Below are 12852 nucleotides of genomic sequence, written 5' to 3'. Positions count from 1 at the left end.
AGTTAAGGAAGGCCCCCTGGAAGTAGCACCTGGGCTGTCCTACAGGTTGAGTGGAAGTTATCAAGAGTTACCAAGGAGGGCTTCCCTGGTGGCGTAGTGGTTAAGAACCCGCCTGCCAATATAGGGGACACGGTTCGAGCTCCTGGTCCGGGAAGATCCCACATGCTGCGGAGCAACTAAGCCCGTGTGCCGCAACTACTGAGCCTGAGCTCTATAGAGCCCAGCCTGCACTCTGCAGAGCCCACAAGCCACAACTACTGAGCCCGCATGCCACAACTACTGAGCCCGCATGCCACAACTACTGAAGCTCATGCACCTAGAGCTTGTGCTCCACAACAAGAGAAGCCACCGCAATGAGAAGCCCGTGCACCGCAACGATGAGTAGCCCCCGCTTGCCGCAACGAAAGAAAGGCCGCGGGCAGCAACAGACCCAATGCAACCAAAAGTAAATAATTTTAAAAAAAGAAAAGAGTTACCAAGGAGGATGGCACCAAGACTACTCAGACAAGAACACAACACTGAAATGGACGCCACACAAGTGCCAGGTAGGAATTATTGATGGCAGAGAGAGAAGGTAAGGCTTTAGAGAGGAGCAAGGATTCAAGCTGGGCTTGAGTGGCTGACAGGATTTTACCGGGCAGCAGTCATGTGCAGAACAGTTAGCAGGAACAGGGTGTTGGAGAGTAACTGGGGCAAGACTTTTCATCCTTGATCACTCAGTGCCAAACTTGGCCTGTGAGTGTCCTGTGAATGTTTGTGAAGGCAGTAAATGAAAGGGAGGTGGTTGTCAGGGCCTAGAGGGTCTTGAATACCTGGCTTTAGTTTTTTGAGGTAATTGGTAGGTTCCCTCATACAGCTGCCCAAATGTTGAATGCTTAATTGCTCCAAGACTCTGGTCCCGTAAAGGGACAGGATTATACTTCCATTTGTTAATGCTGATTAGGTTCTACCAAATAAAAGAGCAGTAGCTTAATCTCAGAGGTGGTGTACTGGCACTGGCTCTCTGAAGGGTTATTCTCAGTAGTACAGGGATGGGTGCGAGCTGGCAAGGTCCAACAGGGAATCCCTGAAGTCCAAAGAAGATGCTGCTGGCTGTGCAACTTTCCAGGAGAGAAGCAAAGTGGGCTGTTTTTCTTTTTCTACTAATATCAAGTACATTAGAATGATAATACAGGCTTCAATCTATCAAAATCTTTTCCAGGGCTTCCCTGGTGGCGCAGTGGTTGGGAATCCGCCTGCCAACGCAGGGGACGCGGGTTCGTGCCCTGGTCCGGGAGGATCCCACATGCCGCGGAGCGGCTGGGCCCGTGAGCCATGGCCGCTGAGCCTGCGCGTCCGGAGCCTGTGCTCCACAGCGGGAGAGGCCACAACAGTGAGAGGCCTGCGTAACGCAAAAAAAAAAAAAAAAAATCTTTTCCAGTTTTGACTCAGCAAAATCTCAGACTAGTTCTAGAGCCCTTTTTGAAAACACATTCGCAGAGAAAGCTAAGTGTTATTAGCATTATTCCCATAGTTGTATCAGGAATTTACTCTTCCTGGAGTCAAAAGTGGTAGATAACAAATGTCAGGAGAGAAAAAGGAAACAGGGTTAAGAGACACTGGGACTGCCACTACAGTCAGGAAAGAGCTCACTAATGTGACATTTCCGTTCTCTAAAGGAAGGGAGTTTCCAGTTGGTGATAACAGTGAGGCAGGAGCTTGACCGGAATGTAGGCCACGTGGCTCACGATTGATCAGGAGGATGAATGCTAGACATCAGAGGGTAGGGAGTGGCATCCAGATCCCTTAGTGCCTCACTGGTCATTGTAGGGACTTGTGTTTTTTTTGCACTAAGAAGCCACTGAAGAATTCTCAGCCAGGGAGAGACAAAATGTAACTTTATGGTTTAGAGATCACTCTGGGTCCTGAATAAGGATTAGACTGTACGGAAGCAAGGGTAGGGGCAGGAAGACAAATTTGGATGTGACTACAATAATTTTAGGTGAGGGATTTTAGGGTCAGAATGAAGGTCCGGTGGTATAAGAGTAAATATGAAGGGTTCAGATTTGATTTTGCTGATGGGTTGAACGTAGAGTATAAGAAATGGGAACCTAGCAAGGACCTTTCTGAAGCCCTAGTGGAAATGCAGACCTGGGGGCTTCAGAGTAAGCTTAGTTCTTACAGACTTTTAGGAATCTCTCCTTTCTCCAGTCTTTTTTCCCTTCATAACACATATCATATGTATTTGTCCTGATCCCCTCCAACAATAGAGAAGTTCCTTGGCAGGAGAAATTGTTCACTGGTGCATGCCCGGCTTGCACAAGCAAGACTCCTTACATGAACAGATGAACAACCCTATTAAAACAAATAGTAATGTGGATGTCATAACAGAAAGAATAGATTTTCTTCCCAAAGTACAAATTCTTCCACTAATCTCATGTAATATTTTGTTGGGTATATAACCACACAGAAAACAGCCATTTCAAATGAGTTGGTTTAATTCCAGGTGGTACAGAATTCAGGATAGAACAAGGACTTAAGAACACACTTTGGCAGGATTCTGTGCTGGGTTTATGCAGATCTCACAGCTAAGGTAGAAATGGCTGAGAAGAACTAAAGACAAGATGAACCACTGTATGATTTTTCTTTTTTTTTTTTTTACAAAAGTTTATTCTTAAATGTACAATAGGTTCCAAGACAACACTTCATTCTAGCTATAGGTGGCAACAGATGTTATGGCAGGGAATCCAGATGTTTAATTCAGATGTTTAAACAGGAATGGAACTAAGGATCATCATTGCCTCAGGCACAAGGAACAGCTTACTTTTTGCCAGATTTCTTAATTCCGCCTGTGGCTGCAAAAGGAAAAAAAAAAGTCTCATCCAGGGAAAAAGACAGTTCTATGGCTGAAGCCCCAGGGGCCTGATAAGGATCCTAATAAGGCCCAGCTCTTTGTACTGGGCATTTTTTTGGACACAAGCGTGCACAGGGCTTTCCCACTATTATCTATTCTGGGCAAAAGTAGAATGAGAATAAGGCAGGGCACGAGGAATGGCTGTGCACTGGTCTGGATCTCAAGTGTGTTGTGTATTTCAGACTGGCTCACTTAATCCTCATCCCCTATCAACCCATTTTACAGATAACAAAGTCTCAGTGTTAGGTGTTGTTCAAAGTTATAAACTGGTATGTGACAAAGCCAGGATTCCAAGCTGGGTAGCCTGACTTCCAAGTCCATACTCTTAAGTGTCATATCACACCACATCACCTTCTATATTACGATCCTGGGATCTGATTTACTCACTACATTTATTTTACCGAATTTACAAATGACTGTATTTGGCACACGGTAGGTAATTTAACAAACAATTATAGAATTAAGTATGCCTAATATAGAAATGGAAGTCCTAAAAGGCTGTGACAAAATAAACCTTAAAAAAAAAGTACATGATGCTCAATAGAAACAAGTAGTACAGGATTTCACTAAGGGTTGGCCTTCTCCCCATACATAATCACAGATTAAGGGAAGGTGCAAGATACCTCACATCATTCCAAAAAGGAATCTCAATATCTAGAATCTCAGCGCTGTGTGGGTACACAAAAATGACTCAAACCCACTAGAATAGAGGTCTTGGGAAACGCTGAATGACACTCCCACCATCCCAGCCTTCGTTGTCCCTAGGGTGGCTCAGTGATCCAATAGGGTATAGATAACTGTTGAGAAAATAATCCTATTTTGATGAATGTAAACAGGATTTAAGAAGCACAAAGTACAGTGACTGATGGGTTTAAAAAAATCTTTTGATATGTAATCAATTCCTCTTACACAAAGGCAAAAAAGAGACAGAATGGTAGAGAATTAGGTTAAAAAACATAAAGCACAATAGTAAGCCAACAGACTTGGACTTTATCCATTAGACTAGGCGCATCCAGCAGTGAAAAGGCTCAGGATGCAGAAGTATTTCGCTAGAGTTTTAACAATACGATTAGTAAATTAAGAAATGTTACAAGCAACAAAGAAGCAGTGAAATACGAATTTGGAGCAAGAAACTGTAGAGGATATCTGGAAACTCAACTGTACTAACTTGTGTCTGAGATATATAAATTTCTGTATTTCCATTTCTGCCACTTCCCTAAGCAAGAGAAGCCCATACTGGGTCTGACTCCCGCCCCCTCTCCCGCTGCTGCGAAACCAAGCCTGGCTAGGGCCGTCCACTGCAGCGGACACCAGCAAAAGGGACCTCGCAACTCACCAACGAGGCAGGACACGGACATGCTCGGGCCCGTAACCAGACTGATGCTCAGGCGTTTGTCCGGCTTGAGCTCTACCCAGCCCTCACTTACCCAGGGGGCCTTTCCCCGCGGCCTTCGCTTTTAGCTCCTCGAGTTTCTTTTGCTCCTCCTTCTGTTTCTGCTTGAATGCCTTATCTTCCTACGGAGAGGGAGAGCGGATTCACTCCCGGCGGATTTCTTAGACCCTCCGCGCCCGCCCACGCCTCTGCGCCAGCCCTCACCTCGTCCATCTCCTTGGCTTGCTTCTTGGGCTGCTTCAGGGGCTTCTTCTTGCCACCTGCGTGCGACACGAGCACGCTCAGCCTGGCCCCCGCCGGGTCCCGTCCCTCTCCGCCCCGCCCCACCCCACCCCATCGTCCCCGCACACTTACCTCCGCGACCCGACATGGCGCCTGCCGCCCCTTCCCCAGACCCTCCACCGGATGCAGGGCTCTCCGTCCCACCCCCTGAGCCTATACCTCCATGCGGGCCCGCAGATTGGCTCCTGGTTCGGAAGTTGCGCTCCCGCTGCCGGAAGCGGTCCGGAGGCGGGCACTAAAGGGTCAGAGATCAACTGAGTGACTGGCGCGCCTTTGGGGTTGCGGCTCCGGCGCAAAACCCACCAGGTACTGGGGAGGTGGGGTGTCTTGCCCGGGGAGGATCCAGAAGCCGCGAGCGGTTTTTAACCGCAAGCGCTAAGACTGGGACTGTAAAGGACTGTAAGTAAAGGGAAGGGCTTGTGCAAAGGCCTTGAAGCTCGGCGCATTCCTTACAGTGTGGCTGGTGGGAGATGCGAGGGAGGCAGCAGAAATGGGCGGGGGCTAGACCACCTGTTTCTAGAGCTTTGGAGGCCACCGGAAGGACTTGGGGTTTTATAATATAGCCCGGGGTGCGATATTTTGCAAATTCTGTTAATTCATCCAGTACATTTTTGTTGAGTGTGTGCTATATGTGTGTACTTTAGGCACTGAGGATGCAGCAGTGAACAAAACAGTGCCTGCCCTGGCAGAGCTGCCGTTCTGGTGGGTGAGACTATAAGTAAATAAGTGAAATGCATACCACGGGTCATGTGATATGTGCCTGGGGAAAAATAAAGCAAAGTGGTTAAGGTGTCCTGGGGTGGGAGTGGACAGCTATGACATTTGAGCAGGACTTGAAAAAGAGAAGGGAGCAAGCAGTACAGATAGGAAACAGGTGGTATGAAGCCCCTGAGGTGGGAATAGCCTAGCATGTTCCAGCAACATAAAGAAGCTGGGAGTTATATGAAGTGAAAGATATGTTAGCTAACCTTGTTATGGTAAACATTTAGCAGCATATACATTTGTGAAGTCATCACATTGTACACCTTAAACTTTTACAATGTTGTGTGTCAATTTTATCTCAAAAAAAAAGGCGGGGGGAAAAGGTCCGTGTGACTGGAGCAGAGTGAGGAAAAGGAGACTGGTGAGAGGAGAGAAGAATGAGAGCCAGGAGGTGGATGCCCTGTAGGTCATGGAAAGGATTTTTGCTTTTACCTTGAGAGAAATGGGGAACGGTTGCAGGCTTTGAGCAGAGAGAGACATGGTCTGACCGTGTTTTGAAAGCACCACTGCCTGCTCTATTGACAGTAGGGCCTAGAGTAGAAGCAGGGAGACCTGTCAGAGGCTCTTAGGATAATCCAGACAAAAGATGTCAGTCGTTGGGACCAGGTGATAGCAGTGACAGGGGCAAGAGGAAGAGGGATTCTGGATTTAGTTTCAGAGGTGGAGGTGGCATTTGTTAACGGACTGGATGTGAGGAGGGAGAGAAAGCAGAGTCAGGGATGATATGAGAGTTTGGGCCTGATTGGTTTCCATCAACCAAGATGGAGAAGGCTGTGGGAAAGGCAAGTTTGGGAGAGGAAGATAAGATCCCCATCAGCCTTCCAAGCAGAGACATGGAGTGAGCAGTTCGATAAATGAGCCTGGAATTCAGAGGAGAGGTGTGGGCTGGAGAGGTCCGATTATAGTTTGTTTGGGTTTTATTTATTTATTTTTGGCCACGCCACGTGGCTTGCAGGGTCTTAGTTCCCTTACCAGGGATTGAACCCGGCCCTGGCAGTGAAAGCACCAAGTCTTAACCACTGGACTGCCAGAGAATTCTGTCTGTTTGTTTTTTAGTAATAGCATTATTGAGATATGATTTACATACCACACAATTCATCTACTTAATGTGTACCATTCAGTGGTTTTAGTATATTTACAGTGTTGTGCAGCTCTCCCTACAATCAAGTTTAGAACTTTTTTGTAGATGATTTTTCAAGCCACAGGACTGGATAAGAGAGGAGCCTGAGGACAGAGCTCTGGGGCACTGTGTGGAGAGGGGCACTGTGTGGAGAGGTTGTGGAAGGGAGTGGGGACTGGAAGCCAAGAGGAGAAGGTGGTTCAAGAAGGAGGGAGCTATCACGAGGCACAGGCTGCTGACAAGGCAAGCAAGATGAGGATGGAACTGATCATTGGGCTTAGCCACGTGGACATGACCTGGACAGGAGCAGTTCAAGTGTCCTGGTGGGTGTGAAGGCCAGAACAGAGGGGGGCTGAATGAGAATGGGAGAAGAGGAACTGGAGACAGCTAGTGCAGGCACTTTGTCAAGGAGTAAAGAGGAGCAGAGAAGTGGGGCAGTTGCTGGAGGGAGTGTCAAATCAATTAGTGCCTGAGGAGGGGTGAGGATACGGGACCAGTGTCTGAGGAGGGGAGAGGATATGGGACCTGGGGCACAGCTTGGCCTTTCCTAGAGCAGGAATTATTCATCCTGAGGAACAAGAGAAGGTGGCGATGAGACAGACACTGGCAGGTGGGAAGGTGTGGTAGGAGTTTATGGAAGTTCTCTTCCAATTTTAAAATATTTTCTTGGTGAAAAATGAAGCAAACCATCAGCTGTACAAGTGAGGATGAGGTACTGGTGATGGAGGTTTGTGAGAAGGGCAGTTGGTAGGAGATAGTCATCTGGATGGAGTAGGAGAATGGATGTGGAGGGGCAGCGTCCTGAACTTGGCCCAGGGCTCATTTTGGCCTCTGTCCACCTGTCCAGCCTCTCCACCCACTCTCCTCTCTGCTGCACAGGTCATCCTTCAGATTTTAGACAACTTCAAGCACTGTTCCACTTTGTCTCTGTGCCAGGAACATCTTCCCTTTGCTGGTTGATGGGCCTCTGAGACATCTAAGTGGGGAGGAGCCAGGAGACAGGCTGGGTGGGAGGCTGAGAGGAGGGACTATAGTGGGGGAACAACTTGGGATTCGTTGGTGTGTCCCGTCACGAAGCCAAGTCCCTGCTGTCTCCAAGCTTATGTTCTAGTGAGGGGCGAGGCAGTACATGAAGAAGGCAATATGTGTGTCTGGTGGAGAAAAAGAAAGCAGGTAAGGTGGCCAAGGAAGGAGTGGTCAGGAAAGGCCTTATCGAGAGGTGATACATGAACAAAGACGTAAGTGTGAGGTGACTGGACTTGTGGAGGAAGAGCGGTCCAGGCAGAGGACATGGCAGGGCATAGACCCTGTGGCAGGATTGTGCTTAGCGTGGTGAGGATGCTGGAGTGCAGTACGTACAGGGATGGAGAGAAGGAAAGGGATGAGGGCTGAGAGGACCGGGGCTTGTTGGCTAATGGCAGGACTGGTGTGCATGCCAGGTGATAGGGGAGCTGTCAGGGGTTTTGCACCGAGGGATGTGATCTGACTTAGGAGGTAACAGAGCCTCTGTTTGCCATGTGAAGAACGGCTCTGAGGGGCAGGGGAGGAAGCCATGACTGTGTAGGAGGCTGTAGCTGTCTTCTGTGCCAGGGATGAGTGACCTTCCTAGGGTCCAAGATTGGGCTGCTGACAGAGGAGGAGGCTGAGGGGGATGGTGATTTCAAAATGAGAGGGTGTTGAAAGCTGCAGAGGTATTGGAGAAGAAATCTGAGTAGCACCTGCTGGATCTGACAAGGTGGGAGTTTTGCAGGGCTTCAGGAGAGCAACCTTGGTGGTCGAGTGGGATCAAGAGAGAAGAGGGCTGAAGAAGTAGTGATGGACAAGGGGGACACCTTTCTGCTGAGTGTTGCTGAGGAGGGTGGGTGCTCTGCTTTGATGAGGGGTACACCTGCAGGATTGTTGTGAGGCCACAGCTTGTGTGCAGTGGTCGCTGGCCTTGAGGCCTAGGAGGCTGGCCCGACTGCTGGGCCATGGGTGGCGTGTGCTCCCTTGGGCCTTAGGCAAGGGGCACAGGGGTTTGGGTGCAGCACCAGCTTGGAACCACTGTCACAGAGATGTTCCCTTCTGTGGCGCTCAGCTCAGGCTTTTGCCAGGAGGCATGTCCCTACCCAAGCAACTTTGTTTTCAAGAGGGTCTGAGCTTCTCCAAGCATGGCACCATGGGGAGGAGGCTGGGATGCTCATCGCCTTACATCAGGGAGGTCCTTTCTTTGTAACTGGAGCTCTTCTAGTCAGTCATCCTGTCCCCCGCTCCCTTTGCTTACCTCTCTCTCTGGCCTGGCCTTTTGGCTACCAGGTGTCACTCTGACAGCCAGAGTCAGTACTTGGGGGCAGGGGTGGTTTGGCCAGACCAGGGTGCTCTGGCCCAGGTTTGCCCCAGGAGCATGGGTCACCTGGCCCTCTCTTTGGGGTCCTCGGAATTCACCGCTGCTCCTGGGCTCAGGCAAGGCCTGACTGGATGATGGGAGACTCCCTGTGCTGTTCAGGTAACAGAGAAGTAGGATTGTTGGGGCCCAAACATCAAAGCAAGGTTGAAAAGGGAAAGATGAAAGAAACTTAACCTGTTGGGCAGTTACTGAGGTTGGAAAGAAGGAAGAAAGCTTATGGAAAGTGAGAAATGTGAGACTGGGAGTTGGTCACCCGGAATGTCTGGGCTTGAAGGGCAGAAGGAAAGTTGGTGTAAACCTAAAAAAGCTGTCCTCTATGAAGAAATCTGGGTTGTTTTGTTTTGCTTTGTTTTCCCCTGGAATTGTCTTTTCAGAGGAGAGCTGAGGAGAGAGTTTTCTGCCTTGGGACATGAACGACCTGTGTCCCAGAACAGAAGCGAAACTGCTTCACCAGAGTTGAGGCAGCCCTCAGGGAGTCTGGGAAGCTGGTTTTGATAGTCATTTATAGAAATCTTTCCCCCAAATCCCCTCAGTCAGTTCCACAGTTTCCCTAGGAGTCTTTGTGAATCTTTGTGGGGCTCTGTTAGCATGGACACAACGCAGGTTTAAGAATTTTCTTTGAGATTATCAGAAAACTGGACACCAGGATTCTCATGCAGATCACAACAGAGACCTGGGGTTGTGGGAAGGTGGGTGGAATGGGAGGATCTGGGTTCATGTGGCGTCACGGAGAGAGATGGAAGGCCTGAGCTCCTAAATATGCTCTTCCCTGACATGCTCCATTGTCCGGGGGCACCTGGTGAAGCCTGACCCTGGTGGCTGCCACCTCTGGGCCCAACAGAGTGGTGCGCAGTTTGGACTGTCTAATGGAAACTGTTCAGTTCAGAACTGTCCCTAGGACTTGAGATCTGACTTAAGCCCAGCCTTTCTCGGCTGTGAGCTGATCTCTCTGGCATCCCCCCACAGATCTCCCGATGACAGGGTGCAGCCCTGTGTTGGCCATGCGGCACGTCGTGGGTGTGTCTCCCGTACTGGTGCGGAGAGGCCTCCTTGGAAGGGACCTCTTTATGACCAGGACTCTCTGCAGCCCAGGCCCCAGCCAGCCCAGAGAGAAAAGACCTGAGGAGGTGGCCCTCGGGCTGTACCACCGCCTCACAGCGCTGGGAGGAGCCCTGGGGCACAGCATTCAGCAACGGGCATCCTCCATGGCCAAGACTTGGTGGGACAGATATGAAGAGTTTGTTGGACTCAGTGAGGTTCGAGAGGCCCAGGGAAACGTGACTGAGGTGAGGAGGGGAGCTGGGGTGGTTGGCCCTGCCCTCTGACCTGGGCAATGTGGCCTGGAGGCTCCTGACAAGTAAATTACCAGCCACAGATGCTGGGAGGCCACATCCAGATTTGCCTTTTCTTGAACACATACCACTAGGAGAGGGATCTGACTCGTTTCTCACACGACAGCCTGGCTTTGATACTACCGGGGTGAAGGGCCCTCCTCTCCCCCATGTAAACAAGTTGTTGTGTATGCTATGTACCAGTGAGTCCCGGGCCATTAACATCCTTTCTGTGAGGACAGCAAACACTTCCTTCATTGACTGCTTGGGGGTTGGTGGTGAGAGTTACCTGGAGGGTTGCTGCATTACAGTGTCCTCAAAGCCCCATGTGTGATTAAAGCATCCCTCGTGAAAGTAGAGGCCCTGCGAAACATCAGACTGTGAGGTGGGAAGAGCTGCTTCTGGTTGTCAAGTCCTTTGTGGCAATGGAAATGCGTTCCGCCATCTCTGTTCCCACTCCCACCTAGGCGCAGACCAGTGTAGTGGGGTGGGAAGAACCTGGGGTTTAGCCGGAGGTTTTGAGGCACAGTGCTGTCTCTCCCCTTGGAGGCCATCACTTTGGCTGAGCCGGGGTTTCTCTGTCTCTTGAATGGAGGCCAGGGCAATGCCTGTCATGGCGTTTGGCGTTGTTGGGAGGTTGTAGCTAAGGTAACACACATGAAGCCGATTAAGAACATAAGGGCCTTGCTCTGGTTTGTCAGACTAGAGTCAGCTGGGTTTGGTGGACACAGATTGTATGCATCTTTAGCTGTTTTCAGGTTTCTCAGGGGCATGTTATTTCCACTTGAACGGACAAATCCGGTGATTCTGATGGGCAGGGCCCGGGGCTACACTTTGAGGACCACTGGGTGAGCCAGGATTATGTGTCTGAGGGACTCTCTTTCCACCCTTTGTACTGACACCCCACTGACCTCTTCTCCGCCCAATCTTGTTGGGAATGGAGCCGAGGCTGTGTGGGCATGCAGAGAAGGGGCAAATGGCCTCTGTTGTTCTCTCTGCAGGCAGAGAAAGTGTTCATGGTGGCTCGAGGGCTTGTCCGGGGGGCTCGGGAGGACTTGGAAGGTCAGCAGGCCAAGCTGAAGGAGGTGAGGGACCGCTTGGACCGCATCTCCAGAGACGATAACCAGTACCTGGAACTGGCTACTCTGGAGCACAGGATGTTGCAGGTAGGCCCCTTCCTCATCTGGAGAGGGACCCTAGCCTGGCAGGTCATGGAGGGGCGAGGTGGGAACCCTGACTAGTTAGGGGGTCAGACACCTGGTGAGGAGGTAAACCAGAAGCACCTGTGGAGGGACTGGGCCCCAGGCTTCCAGAGCTTCTCCACGCACTTCCTCCTGGAATACTGGGATCAGTGGTCCAGGACAGTATAATCTGGACCCCAGATTACTGAGGAGGGAGCACCATGCAGGGGTCTGGCCCAGAGAGCGCCAGACACTTCCCTTCTGTTAGACACATTCTGTAGACACCACTGCATGTCCGGCCAGACCCAAGGCTGCTTGGGGAGGATAGTGCCACTCGCCTTGACCACCCCCAGTTCCTTTGCTCCTCCCTCCTGACCAGGCTTATGCTACCTTTACTCATTCAGCGTGTTTATGGAACATGTAATCTGTGCCAGACGTGAAGCTGAGCCCCAGGGACATGGTAGTGGGACGTCTGCTGGTGGCTGCTGGGCCAGGTTGCTGCTATATGACAGCTTTGCTTCTGCAGGAGGAGAAGAGGCTTCGTATGACCTATCTGCGTGCCGAAGACTCTGAGCGAGAGAAGTTCTCCCTCTTCTCTGCAGCTGTGCGGGAAAGTCATGAGAAGGAGCGCACTCGGGCTGAGAGGACCAAGAACTGGTCCCTCATTGGGTCAGTCCTGGGGGCCTTGATTGGTGTGGCTGGCTCCACCTACGTGAACCGTGTGCGGCTACAGGAGCTGAAGGTCTTGCTCCTGGAGGCTCAGAAGGGGCCTGTGAGCCTCCAGGAAGCCATCCGAGAACAGGCGTCCAGTTACTCCCTCCAGCAGAGGGACCTCCATGACCTCCTGGCAGACCTGAGGGGCCTGGTGCAAGCTGGGCCTGGGCAGAGCTCTTTGTCCCAGGCAGGTACTTCCCCCACCCGAGAGGGAGACACAGATGTCCTTTCAGCTGCCTTGAGAGAGCAGCTCAGCCATTCCAGGCAGGTCCATTCATGTCTAGAGGGTTTACGAGAGCAGCTTGATGGCCTGGAAGAGACTTTGAGCCAAGTAGCTGGGGTGCTTCAGCTTGCAAAGGCTGCAGCGCACCCAGGCCTGGTGGAGCCGGCAGATGGGGCCCTGTCTGGGTCCTTGCTGGAACAGGGGAGCATGATCTTGGGGCTGTCGGACATGGAGCAGAGGCTAGAAGCCCAGGTCAACAGGAACACCATCTATGGCACACTGGTCACTTGCGTGACATTTGTGGCCATCCTGCCTGTGCTGTATATGCTGTTCAGGGCCAGCTAGCCCCTGGACCCACCTCCAGAGGGAGGAGGTATGGATGTGGATTTAGTTAGAGAATGGAGCAATGAAGTGAGCCTTCAGGGGTGCACTCAACCTCAGCCTGAGTCTGTGTGGCTCACCAGCAGACATACTTTGCTTTTTAGGCAACACTCATTTACATTAATTATCGAAAATTTGTGCTAACGTCCAATTAAAGTGTCTTTAAATTTGTCTTATTTAAAGTAA

General features: G+C 50.7%; 1 protein-coding gene and 1 long non-coding RNA gene across 9 annotated transcripts; one reads left to right on the top strand and one right to left on the bottom strand.

Annotated features, from left to right (window-relative positions):
- Nucleotides 1-480: 480 nt before the first annotated feature.
- On the top strand, nucleotides 481-12852 carry CCDC51 (coiled-coil domain containing 51). Of its 8 annotated transcripts, none has more exons than XM_024751381.1 (5): nucleotides 4793-4874; nucleotides 5213-5270; nucleotides 9803-10122; nucleotides 11169-11333; nucleotides 11875-12852. In XM_024751381.1, the coding sequence occupies exons 3-5, from the start codon at nucleotides 9811-9813 to the stop codon at nucleotides 12628-12630; spliced, it is 1233 nt and encodes a 410-aa protein (XP_024607149.1). In that variant the 5' UTR covers nucleotides 4793-4874; nucleotides 5213-5270; nucleotides 9803-9810; the 3' UTR covers nucleotides 12631-12852. The 8 variants fall into 8 exon arrangements, with proteins under 8 accessions (XP_024607156.1, XP_024607149.1, XP_024607155.1 ...); XM_024751385.1 differs by having other exon boundaries at nucleotides 4797-4874; nucleotides 9924-10122; XM_024751382.1 differs by having other exon boundaries at nucleotides 4833-4967.
- LOC112403757 (uncharacterized) lies at nucleotides 2617-4769 on the bottom strand. The gene is made up of 4 exons (XR_003003973.1): nucleotides 4641-4769; nucleotides 4491-4546; nucleotides 4321-4408; nucleotides 2617-2834 (listed from the first exon to the last, which is right to left on the bottom strand). It is a non-coding gene; the product is annotated as an uncharacterized LOC112403757 (long non-coding RNA).

Source organism: Neophocaena asiaeorientalis, unplaced genomic scaffold (genome assembly GCF_003031525.2).
Source record: "Neophocaena asiaeorientalis asiaeorientalis breed wild unplaced genomic scaffold, Neophocaena_asiaeorientalis_V1.1 scaffold221, whole genome shotgun sequence".
Lineage (NCBI taxonomy): Eukaryota > Metazoa > Chordata > Mammalia > Artiodactyla > Phocoenidae > Neophocaena > Neophocaena asiaeorientalis.
This window is presented reverse-complemented; position numbering and strand designations above follow the sequence as displayed.